We start from the raw sequence: 15,696 nt of genomic DNA on the forward strand, positions 1-15,696 counted from the left end.
GCTTGGGGGAGGTCCAATACTGCAGGGCTAGGAAAAGAAAGAGAAGCCTGCAAAGGAGCCTGAGGGGTGGCCAGAAAGGAGAGGGAAAGCAGGAGAACGGGGTTAAGGAAGAAGAGAAGCAAGAACACCCAAACAGAAGTGACTGGTGGCTTCGCTCACAAGTGGCTGGAGCCACGGGGACAGGGTGTGGGGTGGGAGAGGCTGACAGGTGAGTGGAGGCTCAGGAGCACAGGTGATTCGCTCACGAACCGGCGTTCTTGAATGAATCTGGTTCAGTGACACGTGCACAAGATATTGCCCAAAAAGCAATTTATCAGGAAAAAAATGTGGGGTTACAGGAAATATTGTTCAGTCTCAGGCTAATAATGCCAAGGGAACGAAGAGTATTCCAACGCAGTCTTTAGCTTTGATTTAGGAAAACAAGAACCGGCTTAAAGTATATTGGAATCTTGGTGCAATCAATACGCTCAATAGGTGAAACCACTCGGAATTTCTCTAACTCCTTAGTAAACTCTTTCTAGCAAACAGACAAACCCTACGCGGTGACAGCTATATGGTCCCACCTGCTGCTGCAGTCGATGTTTGTCCTCTTCCAGCTGCTTTATCTTTAGCCTTTCTAGTTCCACTTGGTGCGCACAATCTTCTCGGGCCCTGCGGGTGGCGTCCTGGAGTTCTCGCAGGTTCCGTTCACGTTCTGATCTCAGTTCCTTCCTTTCTCTTTGAACCTAAAAACAGGTGCGTCTTTATGAGGCTGGCTTAAAGGTTCAGCTACGGTGTGCTGTTCGATATTCTATTATCCTTATACACAAAGGTTCACAGTATTTACAAATTTATTTTCATATTCTTTTCCATTATTAGAGTTCATGTTGAAGCACATTGAAATTATACATTAAAAAATTTTTTTTTAATTTATTTACACTTGGGAGTGAGCAGGGGAGGGGCAGAGAGGGAGGGATAGAGAGAACCTGAAGCAGGCTCTGCACTGATAGCACATGGGGCTTGAACCCACAGTGCTAACCCATCATCATTTAATTCTAAAATACAAAGTATATCCAAAACTCCATATATGGCTTATATAAATTCAATTGAAAAGGCCCTAATCACTTAAAATTCCTATTTGAGTAAAACCCACTATACTACCTAAACAAATATACCCAAGTTCCTTTTCTTCTTTAGAAATTTCTTCTATGTGATTAAGCATAATCACATAGAAGGTAATAGAGCCTTCGTACTGGAAACAAATATATTTAAGGTCAGACATCTAAATCAGTTGAGAAATTCCAGAAAATGTTGGAGGATAAGGTAAGAGTGAAATGCTGAGAAAAATTTTAAGGAACACAGTTGGCTAGTGAAGGGGCATACAAATTTAATGTGGAAGAAATTCTCATTATTTGAAACGACTTGGGTAGTAACTGAAATAAATATTTATGGTAAAATTTATTAAGACCTAACAAAAACGCTAACTAGACATAGTATTGACGGAAGTTTTCATGCATCCTTGGGATCTGACCTTTAATGGGCATCCAGGAGGGATATCCCCTTGTTGCGGAGAATGACGTCCAAATTCTAGGCTCCTCAGCCTGTGTTAATCTGCTCTGTGCTCCCGGCAGTGCACCTATCCCTCCCCCCACAGTGTCCTTCTGCAGATGGCAGAAGTCAGCCAGAGCTGGCTGGCCAGCTAGGAACCATTCCAAATAACACACACTTCGCTGTGTATTCCTCACTTTCTGACAGGTCAAAGATGCTTTCCTCTGCTGAACAGAAAGTTTTCTCCAAGATGCTTACAAGACAATTTCTAGGAAATGCTTTTTATGAAATGCATTCTATAAAAACATGTACCTTGTACATGGCTTCCGGGAAAAAAAGACATACAACAGATGAACAGAGTTACCTCTGACTCTGCAATGATAAGCTGCTGCTCTCGCTTCTCTAAGTCAATTAGGGTTTTTTGAAGTTTTCCTTCTAGGACAGTATATTCAGCCACCTGAAATATAATAAAAGAAACATTACCTTTTCCCCAAGTTCAAAACACTAATCAAACAATGCATACATTATAACTTACTGAAACACAAGATCTGGGAATAGGAAAATCATGAATTCTATCCACCACGTCAAAGCAGAAATTCTTTCTAGTACTCTGAGGGCGCCCATCTAGCTTCTGCTTGGGTATCTATAGTGATGTTCAGTTTCCTGAGGAAGCTCCTTCTCCCACTGGGCAGTCAGGCTGCTAGTAAAATGTTATGTTTAGTCACAACCTAGCTCCTTAAAATCTGCCTTTGCCAATACTCCAGTATTCCTGTGATGCCCTCTTCAGCACATATACTCCTTCCATGCAACCAATCCCGATGATAGATAGGCTAGCTGGTCAGTTTCACGTCAGTTCTCCTTTGGGTTCAAGTCCGATTCTTTCCTACAGTTCTGGTAACTGAGTTCATAACTGCTTCTGATGCGAGACTCCCTGCTTGGGCCCCAAGCCTATTACCCCAATTCAGTGGGCCTCAAGTTCTGCTCTCTTCTTCTACTATTTAAGTCCCATTCAGAGTAAGATGCCTGCCAGCTTAGCCTACATAGGATGGAAGACTCTCACGGTTTTCTGTCTTTGATTTCTGACTGATCACTTTTCCTGGGACTTCCTGGATCAATTTCTTTGTCCTCACCAAGTAGATTCCAGATCTGGGGTCCATCCTAACCTTCTCTTTCCCACAGTCATTAAGACCTTGCTTTAATGCTCCTTAATCTTATTTCTACCCATTAGACAGAAGGGAAAAAAAAAAATCTATCTTCACATATTTGGTCTGGCGATAACCATCGTACATCCTCTTACACTTTTTTCTTCTCCAAGATAAACACAAGTTTCAGCTGTTATTCACATAGTAATTACGATTTCCACATCGTCTAACATCTTGGATCTAATCTAGAGTCTAGATTCTAGATTAAGTCTTTTTTAAAAATGTGGTACCCAGATGTGATCTCCCTACTTCATAGGCCCAAGAATGTCCACTGCCAGGGTTGAGGACAACACGTCTATTAAGTTAGTCTAAACTTGCACTTGCTATTTCAGGATCCTAATCACAGTTTGCTCTGTCAAAGAAAATCCCCAAGGCTTTTGTTTTTAAACCTGGGAGAACTATAACAACATACCTATTGTCCCAAAGACTGTTTTGACTACAGAATTTGACACTGGCCCTTGTTAAACTTGAGTCTAAGGACTTAGGCCCGGCATGCCAGCCAATCATGATCCTTTACATATACATTCTGTTCAATCTACCACCCACTGCTGGTTTATCTCAAAAAAATGTTAAGTATGCCCTACACCTCCTTAAAAAGTCTTACAGAGGTAAGTAAACAGGATGGTGGGTCAGTATTCAAATGTTCTTTCTCTTGCAACTCAAATACATGGGTTCCCAAAGCTCTGTCTCCAAGGGTCTCCTGTCCTACTCTCTGACCTGCAGAGATGATCTTAGCTGCCTACCATCACATAAAGAACTCCCAAGTCCAGATTGCAGAGTCACAACTCCCTCCAGAGATTGAGACACACACACACCTATAGAACTCCAGTACTCCCTATGTATCTCAAACTCAAAAATGGGTAAAAACCTGAAATCACAATCAATTAAATAACAAATACCTATTGAATACCTAGCAGATGAGGGTCAACAAAGCCCTGTGAACCATATTCTGAGGGAAGACAAACTACAAATATAGAAGTGGATATTTAATGTAATCCTAAGTAAATGCTAGGATGAAAACACGCAGAATGAGTATATAGTTAGTGCCTGGGGACAGAAGGCGGCCTGTTTAAGACAAAATGATCAGAAAAGGGCTCACCCAGATTATTCGAAACAGAGAGAAGACAGCACCTCTAAGAGAAGAGTATTCTACAGATTCTGAGGGGGACATGGGGACCATGTCTGAGGAACTACAGGGAGGCCAGGTTGGTGCGAAGAGACTCTGTAACAGCAGAGAGAAATGAGTTCACAAAGGAAGCTAAGAGATAGATCACCTGGTAAGAAACAGGAGTTTTATTCTATGTGCAATGAGGAGGAGGAAAGGTTTTTTAAGCAGAGGAGTACATAACCTGACTTTTGGTTTAAAAGTCTCCGCCTTGGCGGATATGGATTTAACAAGGAAAGAGGGGTCAGGAAAGAGGAAGGAATTCTGAGTTAAGAAGTAGCTGTTGTAATGTAGGAGAGAAATCAGAACTGTTTATACTAATGGAAGTAGTCAAGAAGGTAGGTGAAAGTGGTTCGCTTCCAGAATCCATATTCAATACAGAGCTAAGAGAATGTGCTAACAAACTAGATGTGGAATGACAAAGAGTCAAGGGTAACTTGCCTTCTAGCCTGAGGAGCTGAGTAAAAGGTATTGCCATTTATTAAGATGTGGAATCAACAGGAACAAATTCATACAGGAGGGAGACACAGAGCTTGTTTCTAGACATGTTCCCTCTGATTTGCTTGTCAGTCAGTCAGCTGGCAGTGGGTAGAGGCAGCCAAACAGCCAAGTGTAAAGTCCAGAGAAGAGGCTGGGGGAGGACACACGTGCGCACACACACACGCGCACACACACACATGCACACAGAGGGCATAACTGTGTTTAACCTGTATATGACGCTAAGAAAGTGGATGACAACACTCGAAGTGTAAGAACAGAAAAGACTGCCTTTGGGGAAAGCCGATAAACGCAGCAGAGGCTGAGAAAGAAAAAAAAGTTCTGGCATGAAAACTGCCAAGGGGAGACCAGTGAATTCGGTAGAGGAGCAGTAAAGGGTAGGAAGGGGAGTCAAGCAGAGGAAATGTTTGAGAAAGGGAAAGACCAAAGTGGGTGAGGATGAGGGAGGGCTGTCTGAGAACCACTGTGGAGAGGGAAGGAGCTGATGACGGAAAGCAGGAAGATGCGACGGTAGCACCGAATATGCCTTAAGGCTTGAGACCTTAAACCTACGTAAGTCTGTTCCCTGTAGCTCCCGTTCCTCTTTCCTCCTTCATCTTATCGCGGCCGCCACTGTTCAGCCTTGATTTTCTTTTATACTTATTATCGCTTCCCTGGCCTTCCTGACTTTAGATTCAGATTCCTCTATTCTGCAACAACTGTTCTAAAATGAAAATCTTGTTTCCTCATTCTCTTACATAAAACTCTTCATTTAAAAAATAAGTTTATCAAACTTCTACCTTTCCCAAGCAGGTTTTATCATCTGAACCACAGAGTGTAAAAGATGACCTGAGTGATAATTTTCTCTGTCTTCTCTTGAATGGCACACAACTCTACCATTGTCGAAGCACAGGAGAAAGTGAATCCGCCACCAAAAGTGGACGCTGGCAGGCATTACAGCCTAATTCTCCCAAGAAACCCAGGCTGAGAACGTCTACAGGGTCAAGTCTCATCTCCTCAAAATGGACAGAAGAGTATTTACATGCCATAGACCTCTCCACATTATTTCTGGAGGAAAACCCTCTCCTCCCTTCCTCCTACATCAAGCTACATACACTTTTCTTAATGCTAAGACTATTTACAACTTCCTTGTTTGGAATTCCCTTGGAGTCTCCATGGCAGTATGTACTCCTCTTCATCCAAGTGATCTTCTCCATGAAACACTCTCCCCTATTCCCTAATGCAGAACCGAGGTCTTCCTTCTCAGTAGGTATATGATAGCGATCTTCAGCTATCTGATGGGAAGTCATGCAGAGGACAGAACAAACATGGTCTCAGCTATGTGGAAGGCAGGACAGGACCAGAATATTATAATCCGAACTTTGTCAAGTAAATAAATGACTTGGTCTTAAACTGTGGTTTAGCATGTCAATCTGGACAACCAGGTCATTTCCAGGACATTGGTTTCTGAGAATAAAGATGTGGTACAGCTGCAAACATTTCACTTGACCCCAAAGGCCCCAAATGAGCGGGTGGGCTGTTAAGTGCTTCAAGATTAACTAAAGCTTCATTTATTTGGAAAAAAAAGTTTACGTATAACACCAGAGGATACATTATTTTACAAAACAAAAGATTTCCCACAAAAACAATCTGCTCTTTCTCAGTTAACAAAATAATCCTTCCACACTGGTTCCAAAAGATGATCAAAAAAGACTGATAGATTAATAACCCCCCTTGATGTACATCATTAGGTGTACATCAAAGATTAAAATAACAACTTATGATTATGAAATATTAGTAACTTGAGCTCTAACTAGATGTAATTTTATTTACCATTTATACTCCTTCGCCACTGCATCCTGAACTATGGGCTATTAGCTAGTTAGCATCTTGTCAGGCAGGACAAACCTCCTCATAATAAGGAGATGAGGTCCATTTTACTATTTACTCATGCTGTGCTGAACAGCAGAAATAAATTTAAATGACTGCACCAGTATTACCCAGGCTCCTTCAGGTAAGGTTTCTAAGTACTGAAGAAGCTATACGTTGTNAAAAATCAGGTAAATAAAATGAAAACCAATCAACAGAAAAAGGCGTATCCATTACAGACCTAAAAATCACACAGGCTCAGAGAATTCAGCGTGCAAAGATTTCATCCTGTTGAGGCAAACGCTGCCCTTTCTCCCCAGTGACTCAATGTTACAGTGGCTTATGAAGTGTTAGGAAACGGATCCCATCCTGGTTGACCATATTCTTCCAAGACAGGGCACACATTGGGCTGGCTGAGTTGTTACTCTCCAATGTACTTAGGTTGGAAAAACACAGCAATCCCATCAACTTTTTGACAAGACGAATTCAAATAGCCACTTATTAAGACAGGCCTCATATTCCACCCCCCCCCTTTTTTTTTTTTTAGTATTTATTTAGTTTGAGAGAGTGAGCATGTGAGCAAGGGAGAGGCAGAGAGAGAAAATCCTAAGCAGGCTCCACACTGTCAGCACAGAGTCCAGTGTGGGGTTCAAACTTGTAAACTGTGAGATCATGATCTGAGCCGAAGTCAACAGTTAGATATTTAACAGATGGGGCCGCCCAGGTACCCTTCATATTTCATTTTCTAAGCATCATTATTATAAGTTAGGAGATAGTCCATTCAAGCTGAAATGGTGGGAAAAATTGTATACGATGGTAATCAACTGAAAAGATAATTATCAAAATAACAACCAACCAAAAACTACTTTGAGGCTTTTTTTTTAACCATTATACAGACACTGACTTTTTTTTCTTACAATAGAAAGTGTAATAATGGCACAAGTTGGATCTGCCAAAATATTAACTAAAGAAGTTTTTCTGATTTGACTTTTGCAAAACTTAACACAATAAAATTCTTCAAAAGCATTAAAAAATGGTTCAGTGATACATTCCTCTTGTGTTACAAGCTAAATGAAAAATTCTAAAAATTTAAATATTTCATAAGCTCACTCAGATTCAGTTAATAAAGGCTACCTGAGAACTGCAAACCCAACTTAATATAAAAGTCACATTTAAGGAAAACTAGAAAATTGTTTAAATATGTGTGAGGGCCTCTAGTTTTTACATTTTGGTTATTTGAACATTTCTTAAGCACAGATGCTTTGGAGGAGTCCTGTTATCTTTTTTTTTTTTAGATTTTTTTTTTTTAACTCACTGGTTTTCCAAAATTTTAATGGTTGAGAATTAAGACGATAAAACTGAAACAGTTATTTTAAAGTCAAAGGCCTGGGGAACCCTGCTTGGTCTACTCCTACAACACCACCTGCCCTCCTCCTCAGACACAAATGGAACGACATACACGAAACAACTGTGTTTACTCACGGGAGAATGGACAGCGCAGGACCATGGCCCTGATAGCAGAGAAGAATGGAGGCCAGCCCTACAGTAACTCTAGCACCTTCCAGACTAAGACTCAGCGAAGGGGACACCCAGCAGAGCCTCGCAACCTTGCTGAGTTGAGGAAACAGGAGGCTAGGAAGGCTGAGGAAACTTGAGGTGGTGAAGAGAGGAGAAAGATGTGCAGAGGGTGGGTAAGCACTGGAGACGAGCAGAGGAGTCCCCTCCAGTCTGAGGGGAAACCCGTAAGGCTGGTTTGCCACTGGAGAGCTCTAAGACAAGGCATTCCCAGAGCTCAGCCAGGTCTGAGTACAGTGCACATGCCTACTGCTCTGAGGGGAGAGACTGGCACATGCTAGGCATCTATATATACTTACTACACGACCCACGGCTACGGACTGTTCTCAGCTCGCCCGAGCGAAACTAAAAAGGATCAAACTCACCTCACACACCAAGATCCAGCAATCAACAACATAAATTTCACGAGATTTCTGGCATCTAACAAAAAATTACCAGTCTTTCAAAGTAATAGAAAAATGTTCCCTATAACCAGGTGGAAAAGAAACAATAGAGACCTCAAAATGATACAGATGTTGGAACTAGTTGATAACATATGGTAAATATATTCCAGATACTCAAGAATGAAAAGGAAAACATGAACATGATGAAAAGTGCTTCAAAAAAGAAAAACGCCCAAATGAACCTTCTAGAGATGAAAAACACACTATATGTCATGAAACATTGTGCTGAACCAGATTCGTAGCAAATCAGACCCTTCAGAAGAACAAATGGTGAACCTGAAGTCACAGCAATAAAAAATACCCATGATGGAGCACTGAGGGGGTAAAAAAAAAGACTTAAAAAGTAATTCCTGTCTCTCTGGGACAATATCAAGCAGTACAATACATGCACACTGGCCTCTAATCAGGAGAGGGGAGAAAGACACAGCAAAAAATTTTAAGCAATAAAAACCCAAAATGTTCTAAGCGTGATGAAACCCCATAACCAAAGAAGTTCAAAGACTCCAAGCAGGGTGGAGAAATACATGCACGTATACACACACACACGTGCGCGCGCACCAACACACACACACAATCACAAAGCCCATTAAATTCCTAGCTGAAAACTAGTGATAAAAAAAAGCTTAAACCAAGAGGAAAAAAGAGACCTTAGAGATAGAGAGCCAAGATAACAAGGCCAGCAGATTTCCATGAAGAACAAAACAAGCCAAAATGCAAATGTAACAACTTCAAAGACTGAAACAAAAATTTTCCACCCAGAATTCCATACCCAGTGAAAATAGATTTATTTCAAAATGAGGGAGAGAGAAACACTTCTTCAAACATAAACTGACAGCATATATTGCCATCGGGCCCATACTACAAGAAATCCTTTTTATGTGGTTAATAATAGAGACTATTACCTCAAAGTTTTATTTCTTTAAAAACTAATTCTTAAAAGCAAAAATGTATTTTAGGGTAATTTGCATGCAAGCAAAATCTACGATGGTATTAGCACAAAAAACACACACTGGATATATACTGTTGTCAACTTCTTACACCACAGGTGAAATGGCATAATAGCATTATTATTATTATTAATTATTAGCAGTGTGCTAATAGGTTAAAGCTGCATATTTTAAATCTTAAAGCAACCCTCCCTCCCCAAAAAGCAATGATACAGAGACATTGCTAATCAGGAAAGAGTAAAAATAAAATGGGATCATAAGAAAAGTCAATGAATCCAAAAGAAAAACAGGAAAAGACCAAAAAAAAAAACCTAAGAAAAAGCACCTGGGTGGCTCAGTCAAGCATCCGACTTCAACTCAGGTTATGATCTTATGGTTTGTGAGTTTGAGCCGACAGCTCCGAGCCAGGAGCCTGCTTCAGATTCTGTGTCGCCCTCTCTCTCTGCCCCTCCCCGACTTGTACTCTGTCTCTGTCTCTCTCTCTCTCAAAAATACACATTAAAAAATTTTTTTTTAAAAGGAAGAAATGATGGAACAAATGGAAAAGCAAAAGCAAATGGATTTAAACCAAGCATATCAAAAAACAAGTTAAAAAAATCCAACTGTGCCAATAATTACCTATTCAATGTAAATGGTTAGAGACCTGAAAGTAACTTCCGAAACCATTCTAGTCTGCAAGCTGCTCCAGTCTCTTGGTGGAGGGGAGCAGCCCACGGCACCATTAGTTATCTCCTCCCACCTGGAGCCGTGTCATTAACCCCTAATATGAGAGTTCAATTTCAGTATTTGAAAGAAGTGTAATTTTCAGGGCTTTTGTTTTACTCAATAACTTAAGTGTAAACAGGGAAGTACTGAACTTTTGCTTTTCGGAATAAGATCAAATGGTCTCGTGTTATTTTTAAAGATGTCATTTATTCCAGGAATAAATTCTTAAAAATAGCTTCTAAGTTTTTGATGTTTTATTAACAAACAGATTAAAATGTGCTATGTTCGGGGCGCCGGGGTGGCTCAGTTGGTTAAGCATCCGACTTGGGCTCAGGTCATGATCTCACAGTTAGTGAGTTGAGCCCTGCATTGGGCTCTGTGCGGACATCTCAAAACCTGGAGCCTCCTTCAGATTCTGTGTCTCCCTCTCTCTCTGCCCCTCCCATGCTCATGTTCTCTCTCTCTCTGTCTCTCAATAATAAATAAAAACGTTATAAAAAAAAAGTGCTTTTTCATACAGAAGTAGATTTTTTCCCTAGAGTATTCATTTTTTGAACAAATAATACATTTGCAGAGTTCAAAATCAAAGCAGCACCCAACACCTTACGGAGAAAGGCCTTCCTCTTATTCCTGACCCATCCATTCACTTTATCCAAACCAATATACAATCACTGTACTTTGTTACTCCCAGATTTTCTTTAATGTGTTACAAGATACTATCATTCATACTTTTCCTTTCTGCCTTCTATTTCTACAGAAGTTATTACCTTTTTCTTCACGAGTGATTCTCTCTCTCGGTCTCTTTTCTTCCATTCCTCTGCAAGAGCCTGCATATGAGCCAATTCCTTCTGCTTTAGCTACAAGAGGAAGAAAAAGGAAGTCGCTGAAAGCACATCAGTATTTCAAATACACAGATCACCAGTATGCATTCCCAGCAGCAGTGCAAAAGAGATCCTCTTTCTCCACATCCTCGCCAACATCTGTTGTTGCCTGACTTGTTGATTTTAGCCATTCTGATGGGTGTGAGATGGTATGTCAGTGTGGATGATTTGTAGTTCCCTGAGGATGAGTGATGTTGAGCACTGTTTCATGTGTCTGTTGGCCATCTGGATGTCTTCTTTGGAGAAGTGCCTGTTCATGTCTTTAGCCCATTTCTTCACTGGATTATTTGTTTTTTGGTATTGAATTTGGTAAGTTCTTTATAGATCTTGGATACCAACCCTTTATCTGATGTCATTTGCATCAGATACAGAACAAGTGATCTGGATACAGATCACTTGTTCTCTGTTAAATAATTAATACTGATCACCAATATGTTTCCTCCAGGCATGCTCTTTTATTCTTAAACCAAAGAGGGGCACCTGGGTGGCTCAGTCAGTTAAGCGTCGACTTCGGCTCAGGTCATGACCTCAATGTTTGTAGGTTCGAGCCCTGCATCGGGCTCTGTGCTGACAGCCAGCTCAGAGCCTGGAGCCTGTTTCAGATTCTGTATCTCCCTCTCTCTCTGACCCTCCCCTGCTCACACTGTCTCTCTCTCTCAGAAATAAATAAAATGTTAAAAAATATATATATGCAAAAAAAAAACCCAAAGAGAATGCCTGAAGCAAGGGATACCCACTTGAGTATAAAACTAAAGTGAAGACCAGTTTTCTCTCTCTCTTGGGTAGAGAGAGATGGTTCCAGGCTCCATGAGGACATGGTAAATGAGGGCCTGCAATTGAAAGAAATGTTCATTCTTTCAACCACTGAGTTGTAAGCTTCATTCCTATTTTTGCCCCAAAGTCATAAGAAAGCTTAGGGGACTCCTGCATGGCTTCTGCGCAAGTATCACTTAATTGAGTTATTTTTTTATTCTGTTTTTCTCTAAGAGTAAAGCATTCTTGCTATTAAGAGGGAACAAATAGGGTACCTATGGAATAGAGAGGGGAAAAAAGCCTACTATGGAGAAGTATTTTAGGTATTTTCAAAAACAAAGTTTCAAAGCAACATTTAAAAAGTAACCTGATTTTCGAAAATGTCTTCTTGCATCTCTTTCCACATTTCTAGCTCTAGTGCTGCTTTGTATTCTAAGGTTTCACGAGGCTCTGTCTGGATTTCTGAAGGACAAGGTGCTGCTGGAAGGGAGGATGGCTTCTGTTGCACAGCAGATAAACCCTAAGACGTGACCGAAAACATATTGAAACAAACATACTCATACACATACTGCATTAGATTCACTATAGTTATGTTTCCCATTCAGTGTTACTTACCTGAGATGAATCAGATACAAGAATCTCACGCATTTTTACTAGTCCATAATCTTCTAGAGTTACTGTGTAGGAAAGATCCATTATCCTGTTGTTTGACCTACAAATAAATTCAGAAATCCTTAAAATTCATGGAAATATTATTTTTCCTTTTACTTCCCCAGTGTTACAGCATTGAGTAGGTCACATTTCTTGTACCTGACACTCACACTACTCAGTCCTCAAGACCTTCCATATGTGCATTTTACCTGATGACCAACCTGTAGGAAGTCCAGACCTACGTTTACTATAAGAAAGCCTCCATCAGCTATAGATTTTTGGGGGAAATTTAAAATCTTACTGCCCAAAGGGAATTACTGCTGAACTTTCATTTCCTTTCTCTCTTCTGTTTTATGTACATGTAGATACACATACACTCTGGTCCCTTTTTCTCCACTTACATCTGGAGCATTTTCTCACATCATCAACATCCGTTCAAAAACGTTTAAGTTTTAATGCCTGTAGAATATACTAATAAATTTACAGAGTAAAATTAAGAGAAAAAAATACTGGCCCTACTGTTGATTATATACAGATTATTCTGAATTCTTAATCTGCTTTTTTCCTGGGAGGAAGCACTTGTACATAAACTTTTCACTGGATGGGAGCACTGCCTCAGGGTAATTCCTGAAAATAGGATAATTGTATGTTATTTTTATCACAATGAGCTTGTCTCTGTCTCAGAGAAGTGCATGTAATATTTACCAAAACATTAGAGGAAAGTCCACCTTGGCTACAAGAAACGTGGTTTTGTCTAAATCAAATCTCTTCCATAAATCCTCGGTCAAGCAAAAACTTCAGTGAATGGAACCCACACAAATAAACTCTTAATAATCAATTTTTCCATTTTCTTCTAACCTCACAGCTTTTAGAAGAAATGAAGAAAACACAACAAAGCACACAAAGTCTCCTAAAACTTCTCTGTTTACAGAGCAGGGCAACAAAAGTTTATATTCGTAACCAACAGATTTAAAATAACTGGTAATGATTTAATTATTTTCACTATGGTCTACTTAATGTGACCAAAGAATGGGATTTTTGGCAGAATTTTCAGTTCACCAGAACATGTGCTTCTCTAAAACACCTCTCAGTAGATCCGCCAAGTGAATAGAAGTGGTACGAATTCTTTACTGACTGGAAGGGACTATGGATGGGGAAGAGCAAGGGAAGGAACTTAAACACTACTTCTAGATCTCAGCTTTTTACTGAGCCTGATTTCTTTGTACATTCTAATTATGCTTCAAACACCAAAGCATGTGATGTATAATTTTAAAGTGTATTTAAATTTCTACTGCTAAATTTAAAAAGATGTACTTAAAATATATGTATTTTGTACAAGGGATATGTACTTCAGTTTTCCACGGTGGCAATAGATTCCAGGGCAGAGAAACAATAGTCAGTTTTTAAAGTGCCAAACATTTGTAACGTTCTCAGAAAATAGATTTGAAGCAACAGTTAAAATATTTTCAAGTAGACAGAGTCATTCCCCAAGCAAAATAATATAAAAATACATTATAAATCTGACCCTGAATTACTAAACAACAACAACAAAAAAACATAGCTGAAAGTTAAAATTGTCAGGCTCAATAGAGAGGAGGGAAACATTTAAGATCCTAAGGGTTACGAGTAGGATAGGGAACGGCGGGATCAGAAAGGTAAACAATGCTAAGGAGCAAATTGGAATACAGCCCCCCGAGGTCCAAGAAGAATGATCGCAACAGACATGCCAGGAAAGAATAAGGTTGTACCCAGCTAATGAGAATAAAAAGAAAGCTAAGGTCAAGTTTGGGAAATTCATTACCCCTGCGCCGCTATAAAAGGCACGCTTTCACTGTACGTTTGACGCCAACACTGTTCTCCGCTGGACCCTAAAAAGCGAGTTTTTTCTGAAGACAAGACGTTAGAAAGCTGGATCCTCGCAATTCCCAGAAGCAGATCTTTACTCATTTTGTCCTTGTGCCATAATTCAACCAGCAGTGGAATCCTAAGGAAGAGAGAACACGTGTTCATGTCCTACCATTTCTGAACCAAGTCACTAATAGATCTTTGAGTTCCCTAAACATAGACAAAGATGTTTTTGTTGCCTGTGTCGGAAAGGCTCCATTCCACAGGTAACAAACAGAAAATACCATGACAGTTTCCACACCTCTTTCTGGGCAATAAAGAAAACCCATGAAATGCTATTTTTCAATCTTCCTTCTTCCTTTTAAAATAATATACACATTTGAATTGTGCTACTCAGAGAGTAAAGACATTTCAAATCTTTTCCTTTATGAATCCATCTCAGACAGGTGGATTAATACCTTCATTTCAGGGAGACGTAAAAACACAAAAAGCAACCACTACACTCCAGGCCACTGGTGAACTGGTCATAAAAACTAAATAGCTTGTTTTTATTTATCTTCGCATATTATGAAAAACAAGACAGTAGTTTTTCAAATTTTTCAAATCTTCTTCCTTACTCAAAGATGGCATTTAACACAGTTCTAACCTCCAAATTCAGACAAATAAGATACAAAAATAGGCGAAGATTTGATAAATAACCACAACCTCATAAAACTTTACAGCAGAAGCATACACATCACACACTACTGATTACATTAATAATTAGTAACTAATTACATTACTAATACATGTGCTTCCAAGTTCTCAAATGCATTAACTGCTTTGGGTCTAAACCTCTAGGAATCCCTCTTGTTAGTAACAAGGTATGCATTTTCAAGAGTGACTTCATATCATACGCACCGTATCTACATTACCTTAGGAAGGTATCCTGGAGCTGATGAGGCATAGTTGCAAAATCAAATGCACAGTAAGACTGTGGAAGAAAAACTTCCATGTTTTTGCGAACTTCTACAGGAGGATTAGTCATAATAGGAGCTGCACTACCAAAGAATGGATAGGAGTACCTGGAATTTCAGGGGGGAAAAAAAATCCTATGATACAGATTACAGATGAGACCTATAGGTTTGTTTTTGTCTTGTTTTTTAAGGATAAAATGAACATAATGAACAGAATTTTTAGTTGGTACAAATTAAATGGTACAAATACACAATGATTCTAGTTCTGTCATCAGCTTTAAAATTCTGCAAGTATTGTCAGCAATTCGAGAAAAATGCATTCTGTATATATAGCACTAGTTCCCAAAGTTGCTTTATAAGGAATGTTAGAATGAACTGGGCAAGAAGTCTGGTATTCGGAAGGCAGTAAACACCCAAGAAGGACGAGATGATCATTCTGATACACTCCAAATAACTCTAGAATTTAGGAGTGACAGCGACGCCACTAAACGAAAACCCAGCTGCCATTTGTCCAGGAGTCCCCTGGGGGCGTGGCACCCGTCTTTTCCACCTCTACCCTCCCAGCAACAAATCAGCAGTTTTTGGCACAGAGTAAACGTTGAGGAAGTACCTTCTGAATTTCATTTAATTTCTTTTTTGTTTTAATTTTTTTAATGTTTTATTTCTGAGAGAGAGAGAGAGAGAGAGAGAGAGACAGCGT

At 39.7% G+C, this 15,696-nt stretch overlaps 1 protein-coding gene across 1 annotated transcript in view; it reads right to left on the minus strand.

Annotated features, from left to right (window-relative positions):
* The window catches only part of CEP120 (centrosomal protein 120), a 78,193-nt gene that overhangs the window by 37,453 nt on the left and 25,044 nt on the right, over positions 1–15,696 (minus strand). Inside the window, exons 10-16 of the mRNA XM_077753014.1 lie at positions 14,955–15,105; positions 13,997–14,179; positions 12,160–12,256; positions 11,912–12,064; positions 10,678–10,767; positions 1,892–1,984; positions 564–725 (exon numbers count right to left, since the gene is read on the minus strand). Coding sequence (XP_077609140.1) covers positions 564–725; positions 1,892–1,984; positions 10,678–10,767; positions 11,912–12,064; positions 12,160–12,256; positions 13,997–14,179; positions 14,955–15,105 — 929 coding nt within the window. The remainder of the gene's footprint in view (positions 1–563; positions 726–1,891; positions 1,985–10,677; positions 10,768–11,911; positions 12,065–12,159; positions 12,257–13,996; positions 14,180–14,954; positions 15,106–15,696) is intronic.

The sequence above is a fragment of the Crocuta crocuta genome, unplaced genomic scaffold (assembly GCF_008692635.1).
Source record: "Crocuta crocuta isolate KB4526 unplaced genomic scaffold, BGI_CrCroc_1.0 scaffold377, whole genome shotgun sequence".
Taxonomy (NCBI): Eukaryota; Metazoa; Chordata; class Mammalia; order Carnivora; family Hyaenidae; genus Crocuta; species Crocuta crocuta.